At 36.9% G+C, this 17,210-nt stretch overlaps 1 protein-coding gene across 1 annotated transcript in view; it reads left to right on the forward strand.

Annotated features, from left to right (window-relative positions):
- The window catches only part of LOC150092596 (phospholipid-transporting ATPase ABCA1-like), a 982,930-nt gene that overhangs the window by 781,394 nt on the left and 184,326 nt on the right, over nucleotides 1–17,210 (forward strand). Inside the window, exons 40-41 of the mRNA XM_090414749.1 lie at nucleotides 171–300; nucleotides 9,177–9,294. Of these exons, the coding sequence (XP_090270875.1) occupies nucleotides 171–300; nucleotides 9,177–9,294 (248 nt within the window). The remainder of the gene's footprint in view (nucleotides 1–170; nucleotides 301–9,176; nucleotides 9,295–17,210) is intronic.

The raw sequence follows: 17,210 nt of genomic DNA on the forward strand, positions 1-17,210 counted from the left end.
TTTAATTATCAATAGCATATAAATATCAGCTAGGAAAAGTAGTTGCATTTTTAAATTTTGGAAAAACAAGTATTACTTTTCGGATACTGTTTGTCTAATGAAAATGTTTCCAATTAAATTGTGTTTTTTTTAATTAGTTTGAATAATTTTTTTCTTTATATATGATTTAGGAATCAATATGTTTCGTGATCCTTTAGGATGGAGATTCTTGGGACGTAATTTGGTATTTTTAGCTATTCAAGGTAGTGCTTTCTTTGTTGTCACACTTTTAGTCGAGTACCAGTTTTTCATTAGAAACAGGTATGTCTATTATTAATAATGATAACTTTTCCCATTTCTTTGAATTCATAAGCTGCATAGATAAAAGAAAAAAATTAGAGATGATTTGATGAGTACTACATTTTAGAAAAGTAATTTATAGTTTAAATATTTTGTTCCATACAAAATCCCAAGATGAATAAAATAAAGTACTGATCATGAATTTAATTATTTTTATTTTTTTTTATTTTTATTTATTTATTTATTATTTGTAAGCTTCCTATTATAGTACAAAATGTTGAACAATCACATGTGTAACCTAAGAGCAACAGCTCATCCAGGTTACGATATGCATAAAATATTACATTTATTTATTATTTAAATATTACATTATTTATTTATTACATTTATTACAATGAAATTATGACAAGAGGTTCACATGATAAATTTAATTTTCCCTAAATCTCTTAAACTTTTCTATATAAAGTGCAAGTTACCTGATCAAGATTCTTACAAAAATCTCTAGCAAATGCTTTAAGACAAAATAATTATAGTTAAGATGGAGACATTTCAACATATCTAGAAAAACTGCTGAAGAATCCTAAGTTTCATCTCTTTTATTTTAAAGCACAAATTAGTATTATACTTATTATTCTGAATCTCCATAGAGTCATAATATGCATTGTGGGAGGCTCATCCCAGACAACACAAAGTATCATATCACTCTTTAAACTCATTCACTGTACATGTTCACACCACTCTATCAGGCAATGCATTCCGTGGTTCATCCATCCTCCATGCAAAGAAACTCTTTCTCACTCTCTTGCTCATGACTTCCCTTCGCAACTTCCTATGATGGCTCCTTGTCCTTGCACCTTCCTCATCATCTGTGATACTAAAGAACTCCCCAGTGTCATCTGTGTAAATACCTCTCAAGAGTTTAAATGTCTCAATCATACCTTCTCATCTTCTTCTTCTGTTGACCAAACTGTGCAGTCCATCATCATCATAACTGACATTGTACAGTCCTGATATAATTTTTGTTATCCATACTCTTTCCAAGGTTAATTTATTCCTTTCAAATCCTGGGGAAAAAATCTGATATTACAGGTGTGGTCTGATCAGGGATTCATACAATGTAATCACAAAACTTCTATCTCTGCTGGTCAGCGTCCTTATCAGCATTGCAGCAATCCTCTGGACTTGCATTTTTCCACTTGAATGTCAAGTTTCCATCACTCATCACTCCCAAGATCCCTTGCCTTCCCCACTTTATCCAGTACAGTTCCACCTGCTGTATACAGTCTCCTATCGATGGATCGAAAACTTCAAGAGCTTATATTTATTTGCATTAAACTGATACCCTATTCATGTGCTTGCCCGTCCAGCTTATTTAAATCACCCTAAAGAACTATAACATTGGCACTATTACTAATAGCCCTTCCCAGCTTCATATCATCTACAAACAGCTGAATATCTCCCTGCAATCCTTGTCATTGATATAAAGATAGCACAATATGGGTCCCAATAATGAGCGCCATGAGGGACCCCACTGTAACTTTCTGCTTACATGATATCAGCTTATCGTGTGGCACCCTGTCAAATGCTTTGTAAAATCAAAAAAAAAAAAAAAAAAGGCCGTATATGCTGTACTTTTCATCATTCATTCATGTTACTTTATAATAAAAAGCAATTAGATTACTAAAACAAGAGTTTCCCTTAACAAATCCATGCCAACCCTCACGGATAACATTAACCTCATCATCCCTATGCTGTATATGACTTCTCAGTAATTTTCCCAAAATGTCGACAACCCTCCCAGAAGAAATACAAACTACTTATAGTTTGACACTTCCATTCTAAAACTACAGTTATGCAACATCACTATCTTAGCCTCCTGAAACTCCTTGGGTGCCTTTCCTATAGCCAGAGTCTCATTGAAAAGACAAGTTAACAAAGCTGTCAGTTCCTTAACACATTCTCTTAAAACATGCAAAATCTGATCCGGTGCCATTGCTTTATTGATATCCACAGTACTTTGTATTTGTAAGACACTCTCCTCTTGTACATCCAAACTTTGAGCCCTTCCAATCCCTCTAGTAATATAACTGTTTATTCCAAGATGAAATACCCAATAAAGTGTAAACAACTCAGCTATGTCTTCTGCATTAGTCACTCTACTCCCATCTTTTTCCAATAATGTCATTCTTCCACAATCATTCTTCTTCCTACTGCCCATATAACAAAGAAATCCTTAGGATTTTTATTAGGATCTCAGGATAATCTCTTCCTATATTCAGTTTTGCCTTCCTTACTATTAGTCACTTTCCTAGCCTGAGTTTTATATTCCTTATGAAACTGCTCTCTATCCCCCTTCCTTTTTCCATAACCTACTATTCTTCTGCAGGTTCCCATTTGATATTGTTAGTCATACATTTTACACCAAATCTTATTATTTTTTTCATTTGAGATATAGAACTTTCCAAAGCCTGATTAATATTTCTTCACTAGTTCCCATGAACTTGTGATATCTCTCCCTTCCAATTCTCCCATCTGTGGAACTGTCCCAACCTGATTTTTGAGATTATTATTATTATCATTACCCACCATATAATTTCATAAATTCCTTTTTCCTTTGATACTTCTACATGTCTATTTCATTCCTCAAGTCAGGACTGCATGGTCCCACTCTCCAACTGAAGGCAGAAATGACACTGTTACAATCAGATCGTCTCATGTTATGATCAAATTTAAAGTCCTGAACCTTGTAATCCTTCTCCTGCATGTTACCTGAGACATTTGTCCCTTATGAATTCCAGAAATTCCATTCCCTTACTACTACATGATTTTCCCTCTTCCCAATTCATAATGCTATAGTTAAAGTCTTCCATAATGATCACTTGTTTTCCACTTGCCAAACTCATCAGCCTAACATTTCCTACTTCTCAAACTCTGTATTCCCTGGGCTATAACAGTATCTCACTAAACATCCTCTCCTGATTACTCCCACCTCACACCATATATTCTTAAAACCATCCCATTTCCCTCCAAATTCTCTTATTTGAGAGGATACATCTCATCACTTATCATAAGCAATACTCCATTACTGTGCTTACCCTCCCTATCCTGCTGAAATACACTGTACCCTTCTATTTCTATCAGTATATTCTCTTCTGTAAACTACATTTCACTGATCCCAATAATCTTTGGACTGGCTGAGGCTACCAATGCCACTAAATTATTTTTCCCTCCAGGCTTCATTTGACTCTGCATAAAACCACACCTTCCCCCATTTCCCAAGTATCTATCCCCACAACAGACCATAACATTTCCATCCACCCTCACATCTAGTTTCACTTGCCCCATAGAAAAACTTGCCCTCCAGATGCCTATGTCCTTCTTCATTCAAATGCAGCCCATCTCTCACATACAGCTTTCTTCTACCCTCAAATGCATTCCAGGTATCCACATAATCCAAGACTCTCTTTCTGTATACTCTAACTATCATGCCATTCATTATCGATACTCTTCTCATCATCTCTGCATTATCTCTAGGTAACGTACTTATTATATTCCTTCTTACCTTTCTGCCATACAAGCTCAAGCATAAACTTCAAATCTTTCACTACCTGATTCACACTACCTCTGAGATCATTTGTATCCACCATCACAGTCATCTCATTTATTCCTTTCACCTCACTTAATTTCAATAGTCACACTCTCTATCTCCAGGCAAGCACTCCTCTAGCATTCTGTTTTGCAATCTACAAATCTAAATCTCCATACATCAAACTTCTCGCTGCTCCATTCATTTCTTGCTCACCTACTCTCCCTTTCTCTCTCTCTTCTGGCATTTTACTTACTTGTCTTCCTGTCATTTTTCCATCCCTTGTCTTGCTTTCCTTGCAGCCCTCTTGTCCCCTGGTCCTCATTCACTACCTTGTTTTCCTCCCATTCCGTCTCATCTTCTGGTTCTCATACTATCTCTCCTTCTATCATTCCCATAACTGTTTTCTTTTGTTTTACATTGGTTACCAGTCTACTAATCTCTTCTTTCATGCTTCTGAACTCATTTTTCATTCATTCCACTTCTTCTCTCAGTATCTCAGTACCTCTCACACTTGATAGTCACCTACTTAATCACTACCATCCTCTAAATCTACAACATTCATTTCTCCATGATGTTCAACTTTACTCACCTTTGATCACAATACTCATCCCTCCCTCTCTCTCTCTCTCTGCCAGCATTCACTCATTTCCATCACATCACTACTGTAGCCACTTAAATCCGTGTTGATATCTATGTTGTGAAGCTCTTCCTGTTTAATACATTTTATGCAAACATTTACTCCCTAACATCTAACCTGGCACAATTTTAATTTCTGGGACATAAATATGCTGGAAGAAACACATGCCTCAAAATCCTGTAGTATGCAGGGTAAAAAGTTAAAGATTTAATGATAGAGAGAATCTGTCGCGAGATTTGGAAAGTGAATTGGATTGGATGAGGCAAGAAATGAAATGGATGCGGAATGAAATTAAGAGAATTCAGGTCAAAACTATTAAAATAAATCATGATGGTATGAAAGAGTTAACGAAAGATGAGCGAGTGGCGTTGTATTGCGACTCCATTATTAAAGGTGTGTTAACGGATAAAATGCACAAGGTATGTTTTCCAGGTGGTAAATTGAGTAGAGTGATTGAGGCATTGGATATGAGGCGGGAGTGAGCAAAAGAGTTAATTGTATTAATTGGTACAAATGATTTGAGAGAGAAAAAAGAGCATGTCAGAATGAATGTCAAGAGGCTGCTTGGAAAGATAAAAGAGAATAGTGTGACAGGAAGGGTAGTCAGTGTGTTGCCTAGGTATGATTGTGGTGAAATGAGGCAGAGAGCAAGAATTATGAATGATATTCTGGCTGAAATGTGTGAGTACAGTTTGTTAATATGTGGAATGAGTTTGAGGGAGGAAGTGAGCTGTATGGGAGCGATGGACTGCATTTGAGTGGTTATGGTGTGAGTCGCTTGGAGAGACAGCTGCTGCTGGAAGGTAGAGAAGTGAATAGAGAGAATGAATCAAATTGAGGAAATGAATGGGGAAGTGAGTGGTGTGAGTATAGAAAATGAGAGAATGGGTGTGCAAGAGGAGCAGGGAAACGAGGAAGCTCAGGGTGGACAGGGGTACACAGCATGAGAAAGGTGGATGCTCCAAGAGAAGGTGAGAGCATGTGTAGGCAGGAAAGAAAAGGGATGACCAGGGATCAAGAGGAAATAGATGAAATTGAAAAGGGGGTTCTAAAATGAAGAAGCAGAAAGGGAAATGGCCCCAGTCCAGCATGGAGAGATCACATCGAGTGAGTGGTATCAGTGTAACTAGTTGTAGATCCAGAAATGAGCTGTCATGTTTGTATACCAATGCTAGAAGTATAAGAAACAAGGTGGATGAAATGGTTGCACTAATTGCATCTGTTCACCCAAAGATTGTTGGAATAAGTGAGACATGGTTAGATCAGGGACGACATCCTGACAGGAATAGAGATGGAAGGGTATGATATGTTTCATGAGGATAGAAGGGGTAAAAGGGGAGGTGGAGTGCTATTGATGATAGAGGAAGAGTTATGTCCATACAAGGTAGAGATGCAAGAGAGAAATAGGGCCAGTGGTTTTGAGGCAGTGTGAGATAGAGGTGAATAGAATCAAATACTTGGTGGGATGTTGTTATAGACCAGGTAATGTGGATGGTGGTGTTAGTGAAATGTATAGTCAAATTAGCCAAGCAAATAAGAAAAGGGTGATCATTATGGGTGATTTTAATTATGGCAATATAGACTGGAATGAAGAGATAGCAACTGGAAGTAAAGAAAATGAGTTTCTTGAGTTTTTTGAGGGATAACTACCTCAGACAGTATGTAACAGAGGGCACTCTAGGATTAAGGGTCATAGATTTGGTCATCTCATCAGAGGATGTAATTATAACTGAGGTGTCAAATCATCCACCAATTGGTGAAAGTGACCATGAGGTGATTACCTGGGTGGTTGCCATCAGTGCAAGGACACCTGTGAAAAAAGGGTATATTTGGAACTACAAGGGGAGGTGATTATGAAGAGCTCAGGAGACAGCTTGTGGATGTAGCATGGAATGAGGAGTTAGCTGGAAAAGAGATCAATGCAGCTTTGGGGATTTTCAAAAACTATTTAGTAGATGCAATGTCTAAATGTATTCCAAGTGTGAGAAGGTTAAATAAGGTAGTTGTGAGATCGATGAATAAAGAGATTATGCATGCGATAAAGAGAATAAGGGCATTGTGGAGGCAGCATAAGAGAAGTGAAAGTAACCAATTTCATGAGATCTACAAAGACCAGGCAAGGAGGGTGACTTGGTTGGTTAGAGTAGCTAAAGAGAGGTATGAACAGCAGTTAGCTGATGAAGCCAAAAAGAATCCTAGGGAGTTCTTTCGATATGTAGCCAGCAAAAGAAAGAATGATTATGGAAGGATGACATTGATTGGAGGAAATGGTATAAAGACAGCTGTTACAGAATGTGTGGTGGAGATACTTAATGAGCAGTTCATAAAGATCTTTCAATCTTGTGAATGTGACTTCATGAAGAGATTGAGAGCAGTTGATGATAGGGATGAGAGACTGACTGTAAGTGAGCAAGAGGTGTTTGGGGAGTTGAGTAAACTAGATGTAAATAAGGCTGTGGGACTTTATAATATTTCACCGCGTATTCTGAAGGAATGTGCCAGAGAGTTGACACTTGCCATGACATATTTTTTTAATATGAGTCTTGCACTTAGTCAAGTTCCTAAGGAGTGGAAGGAGGGCAAGATTGTGCCACTTCATAAAGGAGGTGATCGAACTCAAGCATCAAACTATAGGCCTATCTGTTGTCAGGTGTTGTGGTTAAGTTGTTGGAGAAGCTTGTGAGAACTAGGATCCAGAGTTGGGTTGACAACAATGATATAATCTTTGATGGACAGCATGGATTTGCTAAAGGGAGATCATGTTTTAGTAATCTACTTACTTATTACAATAAAGTGACTGCTTCCTTGGACAGAGGAGAAGGATACACAGTAATATACTTGGATTTCGCAAAGGCTTTTGATAGAGTACCTCATGATAAGTTGACAGTCAAACTAGAGCAGATGGGGTTGGATATTAGATTAGTGCATTGAATTGGAGACTGGCTATCTGATAGGTATCAACAAGTTGTGTATGGGGGTGTGATATCCAGGAAAAGGAAAGTCACTAATGGAGTGCCTCAGGGGTCTGTTTTAGGGCCATTACTATTTAACTTGCATATTAATGATATTGGCGAAGATTTGGATGGAGATATTCAGTTCTTTGCAGATGATGTAAAGTTGGGACGAACCATAAAGAGTAGTGAAGATGTTGTGGCCTTGCAAGAAGACTTGAATAAATTGAGTGATTGGGCAAGCAAATGGGGATGTGAGTTCAATGTTGCAAAATGTAACGTTTTAAAATTTGGAAAACAAAGATGGGATGCAGAATTTATGCTTGGTGAGAATATATTGTTGGAGGTAGAGGAAATAAGAGATCTGAGGGTGATGGTGGATAAGGATCTAAAATTTAAGGGACACATCGCCAAAATTGTGAAGACAACACGAAGACTTCTTGGAATGATGCGGAGGACACTAAGGAGAAATAGGGAGATTCTTGTTTCATTGTATAAAGCTTTGATTAGGCCACACATGGACTATTGTGCCCAGATTTGGTCACCAGGTTTTCAGAAGGATGAAGAGATGTTGGAAAGGGTCCAAAGGTGACTGACTAAAGTAGTTTCTGACCTCTGGAATGTTGAGTATGAGGGAAGATTGAGAAGATGTAATTTGCAGAGTCTGGTGGACAGGAGGAAGTGGGGAGATATGATAGAGACCTACAAGTTGGTAAGGGGTTATAAGATCAATGGTGGAGAAGTTCCACAGAGAATAGTGTGAGATCAGGAGAGAACCAGAGGTCATCCCTAGAAACTGTATAAAGAGGGTGTGAGTAGGGGAGTGAGAGGCAGGTTTTTTTCGTGCAGGGTTGTGAATGATTGGAATGCCTTGCCTGAGAGTTTGGTGTCTGCAAAGAGTGTGAGTGTGTTTAAGACACGGTACGATGAGATATGTGTGTGATAAAAGGACCTCCCAGATGAGTCTTTGACTCCATGAGGTCTTGGGAAATAATAATAATAATAATAATAATAATAAAAATGTAGTCCTTGAATAGTGACAGGCTGGGCAATAACGTATCTGCAAAAATTTTTCAGCCACCATTATCATAACACAGCACAAAGACACTGACAAGATATATTAAAAATATAGTACAAAGCATAAAAACCTCAAACATAAAGTATCCATAGCCAATTACAATTTAACAGATAAAGCTCCATTTTTCAAATGGAGCTTTATCTTAAATTTTTCAATTGCAGGTAGATTTCAAACAAATACTCTAATAATTTGTATGGTTGCTTTTATTTTCGTATTTGTTGTAAATATAGTAAAATATGCAATCTGGTACTTGAATTTTGTCTTCTTAAATTAATATTTAAAAATATATTATTTTTAAATTGTAAGTTATATTTTTCCTTTTTTTTTTATTTTAATCACTGAACAGTACTTATGTATCTTGCCATATTTGTAACAAAAAACTCTCACATGGGAGGGAAAAAAAAGTTCCAGTTTTAAATTTTATCTGAAATGCATAGAATTAAAATATCTTTAGTGATCATTGTAAATTTATTTTATATTAAATAATAATATGATTTATTTTATTTCACGTAACCCTTATTTGAGTTATCAAAGAGGTTTTTTTTTTCACTCTACACCCAAATATTTTAAATTACTGTTCAGCTATCTTGATAATAAATCCTACATATTATCAAATTTTTGTGTGTTTTGTTTAATTTTTAGACATGTTTCAAACTTACGTGCTGTTCCTGAAATGGAAGAAGATGTTGCTGCAGAAAGGTCCAAAGTTCTTACTGGACGTGCTAATAATGCTGTTCTCAGAGTTGAAAATTTAACAAAGGTACTGCTCTAATATCTTAATTTCATGTAGGTTTAGTTCTTTAGTTCTCTATGCCAAAATGACCTTTCAAACAGAATTTTTTTTGTTTGTTTTTTGATAATTACTGAATCATTACAGAATATTTGATATATTTTATAATTACGGAAATAATTACAGAATCATTTAATTAATAAATGATTCCATAATTATTCTGTCAAATGTTAAATGTAATAGGAACATATCATGCAGTTTTCTTAAAAACAGCATTCAGAAAATATTCTAAATTATAACTTTTATGACTGTGAACATTCTACCAAATTAGCTTTACAGACTAGGACTTGATTCTGTCTTTGATCTTGGACTGGGCTCATTTCTGTCCTTAATGTTGCTCTTAGTACTGTGTAGTCACTCAAGAAGCCTCGTGATCATTACTGCTATCTTTTTACTTGAATATTTCATCTTATAAATTAGTAACCTTCTCTCTCTCTCTTACTTACTTTAAATCCTTCCCACAGCTTTGCTAATAACTATACACACTATTCTTCTTCTCCATCTGAGGACATAACTTTTAGGCTCAAATGATTCAGGCTTCAAGTGTATATATTCAATCTATATATGCTTTTATCTGCAGTCTTAAAAAAATAGTAAAATGCAAGATTGACTTGAATCAGAAATCTCTAGAGGCAAGTTAGTGTTATGGCACCAAACCTTCTCATGCAGCACTAGTTTCATCACCATAGTCACATGCTCTATACATTTTGGTCTCCATAGCTCAACTGATACAGATGAATGCCCTTGGTTGGAAAGGCCTGAATTCAAATTGCATCTGGAATGCAAAGAATCTTTATAAGGGTCATTATGTGAAGATGAGTTAGATGATCTGCTATAGATGTAGTAAGGATTTTCATCCACTAGACAGACAAATCATTCAAAGAATACATGCAATTGACAGAGCATTAATTAGGGCTTTTATCTGAAGCCACATTACTTGGCTGTGACAGGCTTTTGAGCTAAATCCAGAAAGTGAAGATGAGCTTATTTGATTAATTTCATAGCTGAATCTTTGTCTAGAACTTAATGTGAGTCACTGCTCTCACTGATTCACTCTTGCTTACCATGCTGTCATCATATGATCAGTCTTCCATCTTATACACTTCAGTTGTCAGTGTCGTCTCTGATCATTACTACTTGTCATGGTGAATGGTTTCGTCCCTTCATATTTCCTGACCAATGCTGGAATATCTCCAGGAATCTGCACTATGGTTTTCCTCTTATAAATTAGTAACCTCTCTCTCTCTCTCTCTGTTATTTACTTCAAATCCTTCTCACAGCTTTGCTAATGACTATACACACTATTCCTCTTCTCCATCTGAAGAGATAACTTTTAGGCTCAAGTGATTCAAGCTTCAACATCTTCCATAACTAACATGATAAGCACTCATCCCCTTACCATTTTCTACTAAAGGACAATGGAATGAGCTTTGCCTTTCCTGATGCAAATGCATCACAGCAACAACTTCCTTGCTTTCCAAAAAATGTATATCCTGTTTCATTCATGATATTACTTATCAATGCTACGACTCTCAACTAGTTGAGAGTCGTAGAATTGATAATTTTCTTCTCTGACATAATTTTCATATATTCATATGAAATTTTCTTCATATTTTCATATTACTAATAATTTTCTTCTCTGACAAAACTAGTTCTGCCATTGTAGGAATTATCACTATCAGACCCTCATTGTCTTCTTCATCACAGTTACAAGATTATCCTCTCATCTTAATGCACTCACCCACATCTCTCTTCCTTTCTTTCTTTACTTTCTTCAAGGAGAAGTATGATACCAACTGAGTGAACCTCCTTTGCCTGTTCTTTTTATTATTCATGGAATTAATTATTATCACTCCTCTTATAATGCCTTCATAATGCTTTTTTTTTCTCTATATTGCAGCATACCTATCTTCTTTAACCTTCCGATGTTTGGAATACATTTAGACATTGTTTCTACTAGATAGTTCTTAAATATCACCTAAGCAGTACTGATCTCTTTTCCATCCAACTTCTCATTCCATTCTTCAGCTGCAAGCTGTCCCTTTCCTCATAGAAATCCTCACATGGTTAGCAACCACCCAGATAATTACTTCATGGTCACTCTCACCAACTGGCATAAGATTTGACATCTGATTTGTAATAACATCCTCTGATAAGATGATCAAATCCAATGCCTTCAGTTCTCGCATGCCCACTATGACATACTGTCTGAGGTAGTTAACCTTCAAAAACTCAAAAAATTCATTTTCTTTACTTCCAGTTGCTATCTTGTCATCCCAATCTATATTGCATAATTATCCTCATTTAACCATGTCCCACTTATTCCAGCAGTTTTGGGTGAAAAAAGTCAATCAATGTAGCCATGCCATTCCCCTTCTCCTTTTTTCTGATATTTCTAGCATTCACACGCAATCATAACAGCTCATTTCTGGCTCTATAACAGATTTCACTCATACCACTTATTAGATGCGGCTTCTCTATGCTTTCCTCGAGCCATTTCTTTTTCTCCTTGCTCATCTCAGAACCTTCTTCAAATCCAATTCTTTTCTGTACATTCTAGGTCTTCCCCTTCCCTTTTTGTATATACATGCATTCATGTCCTCTTGGAGCATAAGCCTTTCTCACACTGTTTCCCTGTCTACCTTGAATCTCCTCTCTTCCCCTGTTTGTCTTGCACATTTGTTCTCTCATTCTCTACACTCGTGCTACACACTTATTCATTCATAAGCACCACTTCAATCTCTCCCGCTCTTTCTCATTACCTCATACTTGCTGAAATTCATTCTCTGCACTCATTTTTCTCCCTTCCAGCAGTAGTCTCTCCAAATGACTCACACCAAAACTATTCAAATGCAGTCCATCACTCTTTTATATGGTTCAGTTCTTCCTTCAAACTCGTTCTACACATTAACAAACTGCTCTCCTTTCTCTTCACACATTTCTGCTAACACACCTTGTCTCATCACTTTCATACCTGAGAAACACACTAACTACCTTTTCTATCACACAGAAGGATAAAAGATAATCTTTTATCCTTCTGAACAACTTCCTGATATGCAATCTTACACTCTCCTTGTTCCCAGTCAAGTCATTTGTCCATGTAGTAGTAGCTACAACTACTACTACCAACTCCTTTGCTTGCTTACTCATCATATCCAATGCTTCAATCACTCTATTCATTTTATCTCCTGGAAAACAAAGCTTGTACATCTTCTCATTTACCACATCTCTAATAATTGAGACATAGAATGCCACTCATGAGCCTTTCATTATATTTTTCATACCAACATCATTTGTTTTCATCTTCTTTACTCTTGCATACATATGTATATTTCTCTTCATTTCACTTTGCAAACACTTCATCTTCACCAACTCAGCTTTTAAATCTTGTGTTGTTTTTTTGCTATCACTCACTCTCACTATTTTATCACTAGTAACACACACACACTTTTTTGCCCTCAACTCCCCCCACCACCAACTTACCCTTAATTGCACTATTTTTAAACGTCATTATTGGCCACTTTATTGTCAATCAAACTTTTTTCTTCACTATCAGTTCCGTACACACTCTGAACATTCTTGCTATCTTCAACTGCCATGTCAATTATAATACCATGTTGCCTACTCATATTTAAACTACTTAAACACATATTTAAGCAAGCCTCATGGTCCATCATAATATCACATTTCCTACATACCCACACTCGTTCTTTTCTCTTATTCAGCCTCTCTACATAAATATCCACGTCTTCTCACACATACATACTACATTCACGGCACCATGCCAATTTTGAGAAATCCACGCCATTTACTTTATTTGTCTTCAACATAGACTTACGCAATGATTTGCCTTTCACTGCCATGTTGGATCAGTATGCCAACAAATACGATGAATATGATAATATCACCTAAGAAATTTATCCAAACACCCTGTTCCACACTCAAATATCTCACACTAATACTTAATCTACAATTTAAACAATATCCTCACACATTTAAATATAAAATTTACTTATCTTGATGCAGCCCATATGACAACAGTGTTTAACTAATAAATTATATAGAAGCTAATCAGCCACATTGTCACTTCAATGGAAAGATTTGTCTCTTATCTATGCCCTAAAATAGTCCCTACCACAGCATCCTACATGGATCGGTATCTTTTTTCTGAATTGGGAGGTTTAATATCATCATACTGCTATAAGTCTCTTTAGAAGGTAGTTACAGAGATTATGCAAGCTATTGGCATGAATATTGACATTACCTGTGTTAAAAATAATAGTCCACCATGGCAATTTTGCACTTAATCCTGTAACATATAACTGTGTCAACTAAGGAAGTCTCACACTCAATCTGTCTACATGCAATTATTAAATCTACACAAAGCAGCTCATTCAGATTTCATACACATCTATACTGATGGTTCAAGATCTGAGACCTCAGTTGGGTATACTGCTACGTTTCCTGATATTAATATATCCAACCAGATCCCACATGATTACAATAATTATACTGTAGAGTTGCATGCATTTCAGCTTGCACTTGTGAATGTAAAAGAGAACTGCTTCCAAAAGTGTATGATTTATACAGACTCATTGAGTTCTATATAGGCCATCTAATTTCTTGTATACAGTCCACATCCAGTTCTCTCTGAAGTTCTGAAACTATTATACAAACCGAAGCTCCATAATTTTGATATCCAGCTGTGCTGAATTTCCTGCCACATTGGAATTGAGGAAAATTAGACTGTAGATGCAGCTACTAGATTAGATAATAGTTTTCCTATGTACTGTTTGCCAGTTTCTTACACAGACTACAGACAATTGATAAAATCAAAGCTAATAATGTAATGGCAGTCATCATGGCAGGAAGAACTGACAAATAAATTGTATGACATCAGTCCTGAAATTAAGTACTAGCAGTCTAGCCAATGTAGAAACAGAAAAGAGGAAGTTATTATTGATAGGCTCTGCATAGGTTTCAGTCATATTACACATTAGTATTTACTAATGATCCACCTATGTATGAAGTGCAACATGCATCTTACCATTCATCATGTTCTGGTGAAGTGCCAGCAACTTCACTCGAGAAAGGAAGGAGTATTTTACTGATATAACTGACCCATAAGTGCCTTCATAGCGCAATTTGAAGAACAACGGTATGCTGCACCCTTCGATTGGAAAAGACCTAAGTTTGATTCTTCTCATGACAAGAAGAATCTTTATATAGTGTTTGTTTTTTTTTTTAATTGAAGGGGTGAGTTAGCCAATCTCATATGGAGGTAGCAGGGTTTTTTCTCCCTGAAACTTGGTTTTTAATCCAGCATACAGACAAATTGGCCTTAAGAACATGCAATTTACAGACAAAAAATACTAGTGGTGGTGGTAGGCAGCAGATGGCATTGGTGTTAATCCAACTACAGTAAACCTCCACCAATGTTTGTTTGAGGTTCACTGTAGTTGGATTAGGTGGAGGTTCAAATTAGGTTGGAGGTTCCCTCCCTCGATGAGTCTTTAGACTCCTTGGGGGTGTCATGTAATAATAATAATAATATACGGTATAAAGCACAGGCCAGAGGGGTAACGAGTGTGGTAAGGAAAGCAAAAACGGATTATGAAAGAACATTAGCCATGCAGGCTAAAGAGAATCCCAAACAGTTTTTTCAATATGTTGCAAGTAAAAGAAAAAATGTATATGGCAGAGTGATTTTAAAGAATGCCGATGGTAGGGAGGTAACCGAATCATTTGATATAGTTGAATTACTGAGCGAACACCTTGCAAGAGTATATCATCCAGGTGGTGACATTGCAGGAATGAATGAACCAATAGATTATATGGGAATTGTGGTGAATGAAGTGGAGGTGAGTAGTCTATTGCATAACCTCAATGTCAATCCATGTGTGGGATTGGATGGTATACCAGCTCATGTCATACGTGAAGCAGCTAAAGAACTGTCAGTGCCATTGACCATTTTGTTTAATTTGAGTCTCGGGTCTGGGTTAGTCCCGAGGGGATGGAAAGAGGGGAAAATAGTTCCACTGCATAAAGGAAGTTCCAAGACTGCTGTTGTAAATTACCGACCGATTAGCATATTAGGAATCGTTGTCCAGATCTTGGAGAAATTAGTCAAGAGAAAAATACAGGATTGGATAGATGAAAATGGGATACTGTATGAGGGACAACATGGTTTTGTGAAGGGTAGATCATGCCTCAGTAACTTGCTCACGTTTTATAACACAGTGACGGCTGAACTGAATAAGGGTAATGGGTTTACAGTGATTCTACTGGACCTTGCTAAGGCCTTTGACAAGATACCACATGAATTCTAATCAGTAAACTGCAGCATATGGGGATGGATATAGGGTTGGTGAGATGGATAGGTGGGTGGTTGATGGAGAGATATCAGAGAGTGGTTTATTCAGGGGTAGAGTCCAAAAGATGGGCGGTGACTATGGTGTGCCGCAATTTGTTCATTAACAATATAAGAAAGGATCTGAGAGGAAGTGTTGACTTATTTGCTGATGATACAAAGTTGGGTAGAGCAATAGTGAATGCACATGATGTCAAAATTTTGCAGGATGATTTGGATAGATTGTAGGACTTGGCTAAGGAAAATGAATATCGATTTAATGTGGCAAAGTGTAAGGTTATGCATTTTGGGGTGAAAAAATTAGCAGCAGTATATCACATTGGTGGTCCAGGAGATTGATGAGGTCAGGGATTTGGGAGTGTTGGTGGATAGGGAGTAGAAGTTTAGGGGGCACATTGCAAAAGTAGCTAAATCAGCTCATCAAATCACTTGGTTGCTGAAAAATACTTTAACAAGCAGAGTCAAACAAGTTATTGTTCCTCTGTATCGAGCCTTGATAAGACCCCATCTAGACTACTGTAGAAAGTATTTTTAACTTGGGTATAGTTATGTTAAAGATACCAAGCAATTTTAAACCTGGTTTTACTCCATTTTTTCCAAGTAAGCAAACAGACAAAATGTCACGTTTGCGCCTGCAATTTATGCAAGACTAGCTGAACCCACAGGTAGTGCAAGACCAAGGCAACTCGTGGTAAAAGTGGAGCAAGCTCTGATCACTAATCTTAATATTTACCCTTAATGCCAAAACACATCTCCAAGAAGGGGATGTATGATGTTTTGTATTAAAGGCAAGGGGCCACTACCCAGACCGGTTTCGACCTTTATTGAGGTCGAATGGGAGTTCATGTCTCTCATCATAGGCCTTTGGAGAATAAAGCATGCTGAGGGTCAGCAAACAGTAAGAGAGGAGAATAATGAAAGATAGAGTAGGATAGTAGGAGATAAAAGAGGCCTCAGTCAACCTGTTTAGCCTTATATGGCTAATTGGTCTGTGACACATGTTCTCAATTTATCTGTTCAAAAAAAAAAAAAGAAAATTTAACCATAAAAATTTTGACTAAAGTTCACTTATAAATTTATCCTTAATAATTTTGTCAGTTATCTATGAAGGAGATCCATTGACCTGTTTTGAAAACAGTATTTTCAGTTAGAACATTTTTTTTTTTTTTTAAATTACATAAAAATTAAAGGATAAGGTCCGGTCAGTTGAACTGAAAGGGAACAAAATAAGGAACTTACAGACCTGGTACCACTGGGACTTAGAATGGGGTAGAAGACTGGCCCGGGAGATGCCGCTCACAAGGAGCAGCACCGCCTCGCAGTAAGCCTTCGCAGCCCGGGTTCTCAGATCTACCCCCCTTATTTGGAGTAAAGGAAACCGTGCCAGCGAAAGCTTTGTGGCGAGGAAGAACAGAGTGGTTGTTACTTTTCCTAGGGAGAGTTAGGTGGAGTTTTGGAGATACTAAAGAAATATACAGGGCTTGATGCGTCCCTGTATAAGAAAGCATATTTTCGG

This window comes from Typopeltis vanoorti, chromosome 25 (assembly GCF_054136105.1).
Source record: "Typopeltis vanoorti isolate ZY-2024b chromosome 25, IOZ_Tvanoo_1.0, whole genome shotgun sequence".
Taxonomy (NCBI): domain Eukaryota; kingdom Metazoa; phylum Arthropoda; class Arachnida; order Uropygi; family Thelyphonidae; genus Typopeltis; species Typopeltis vanoorti.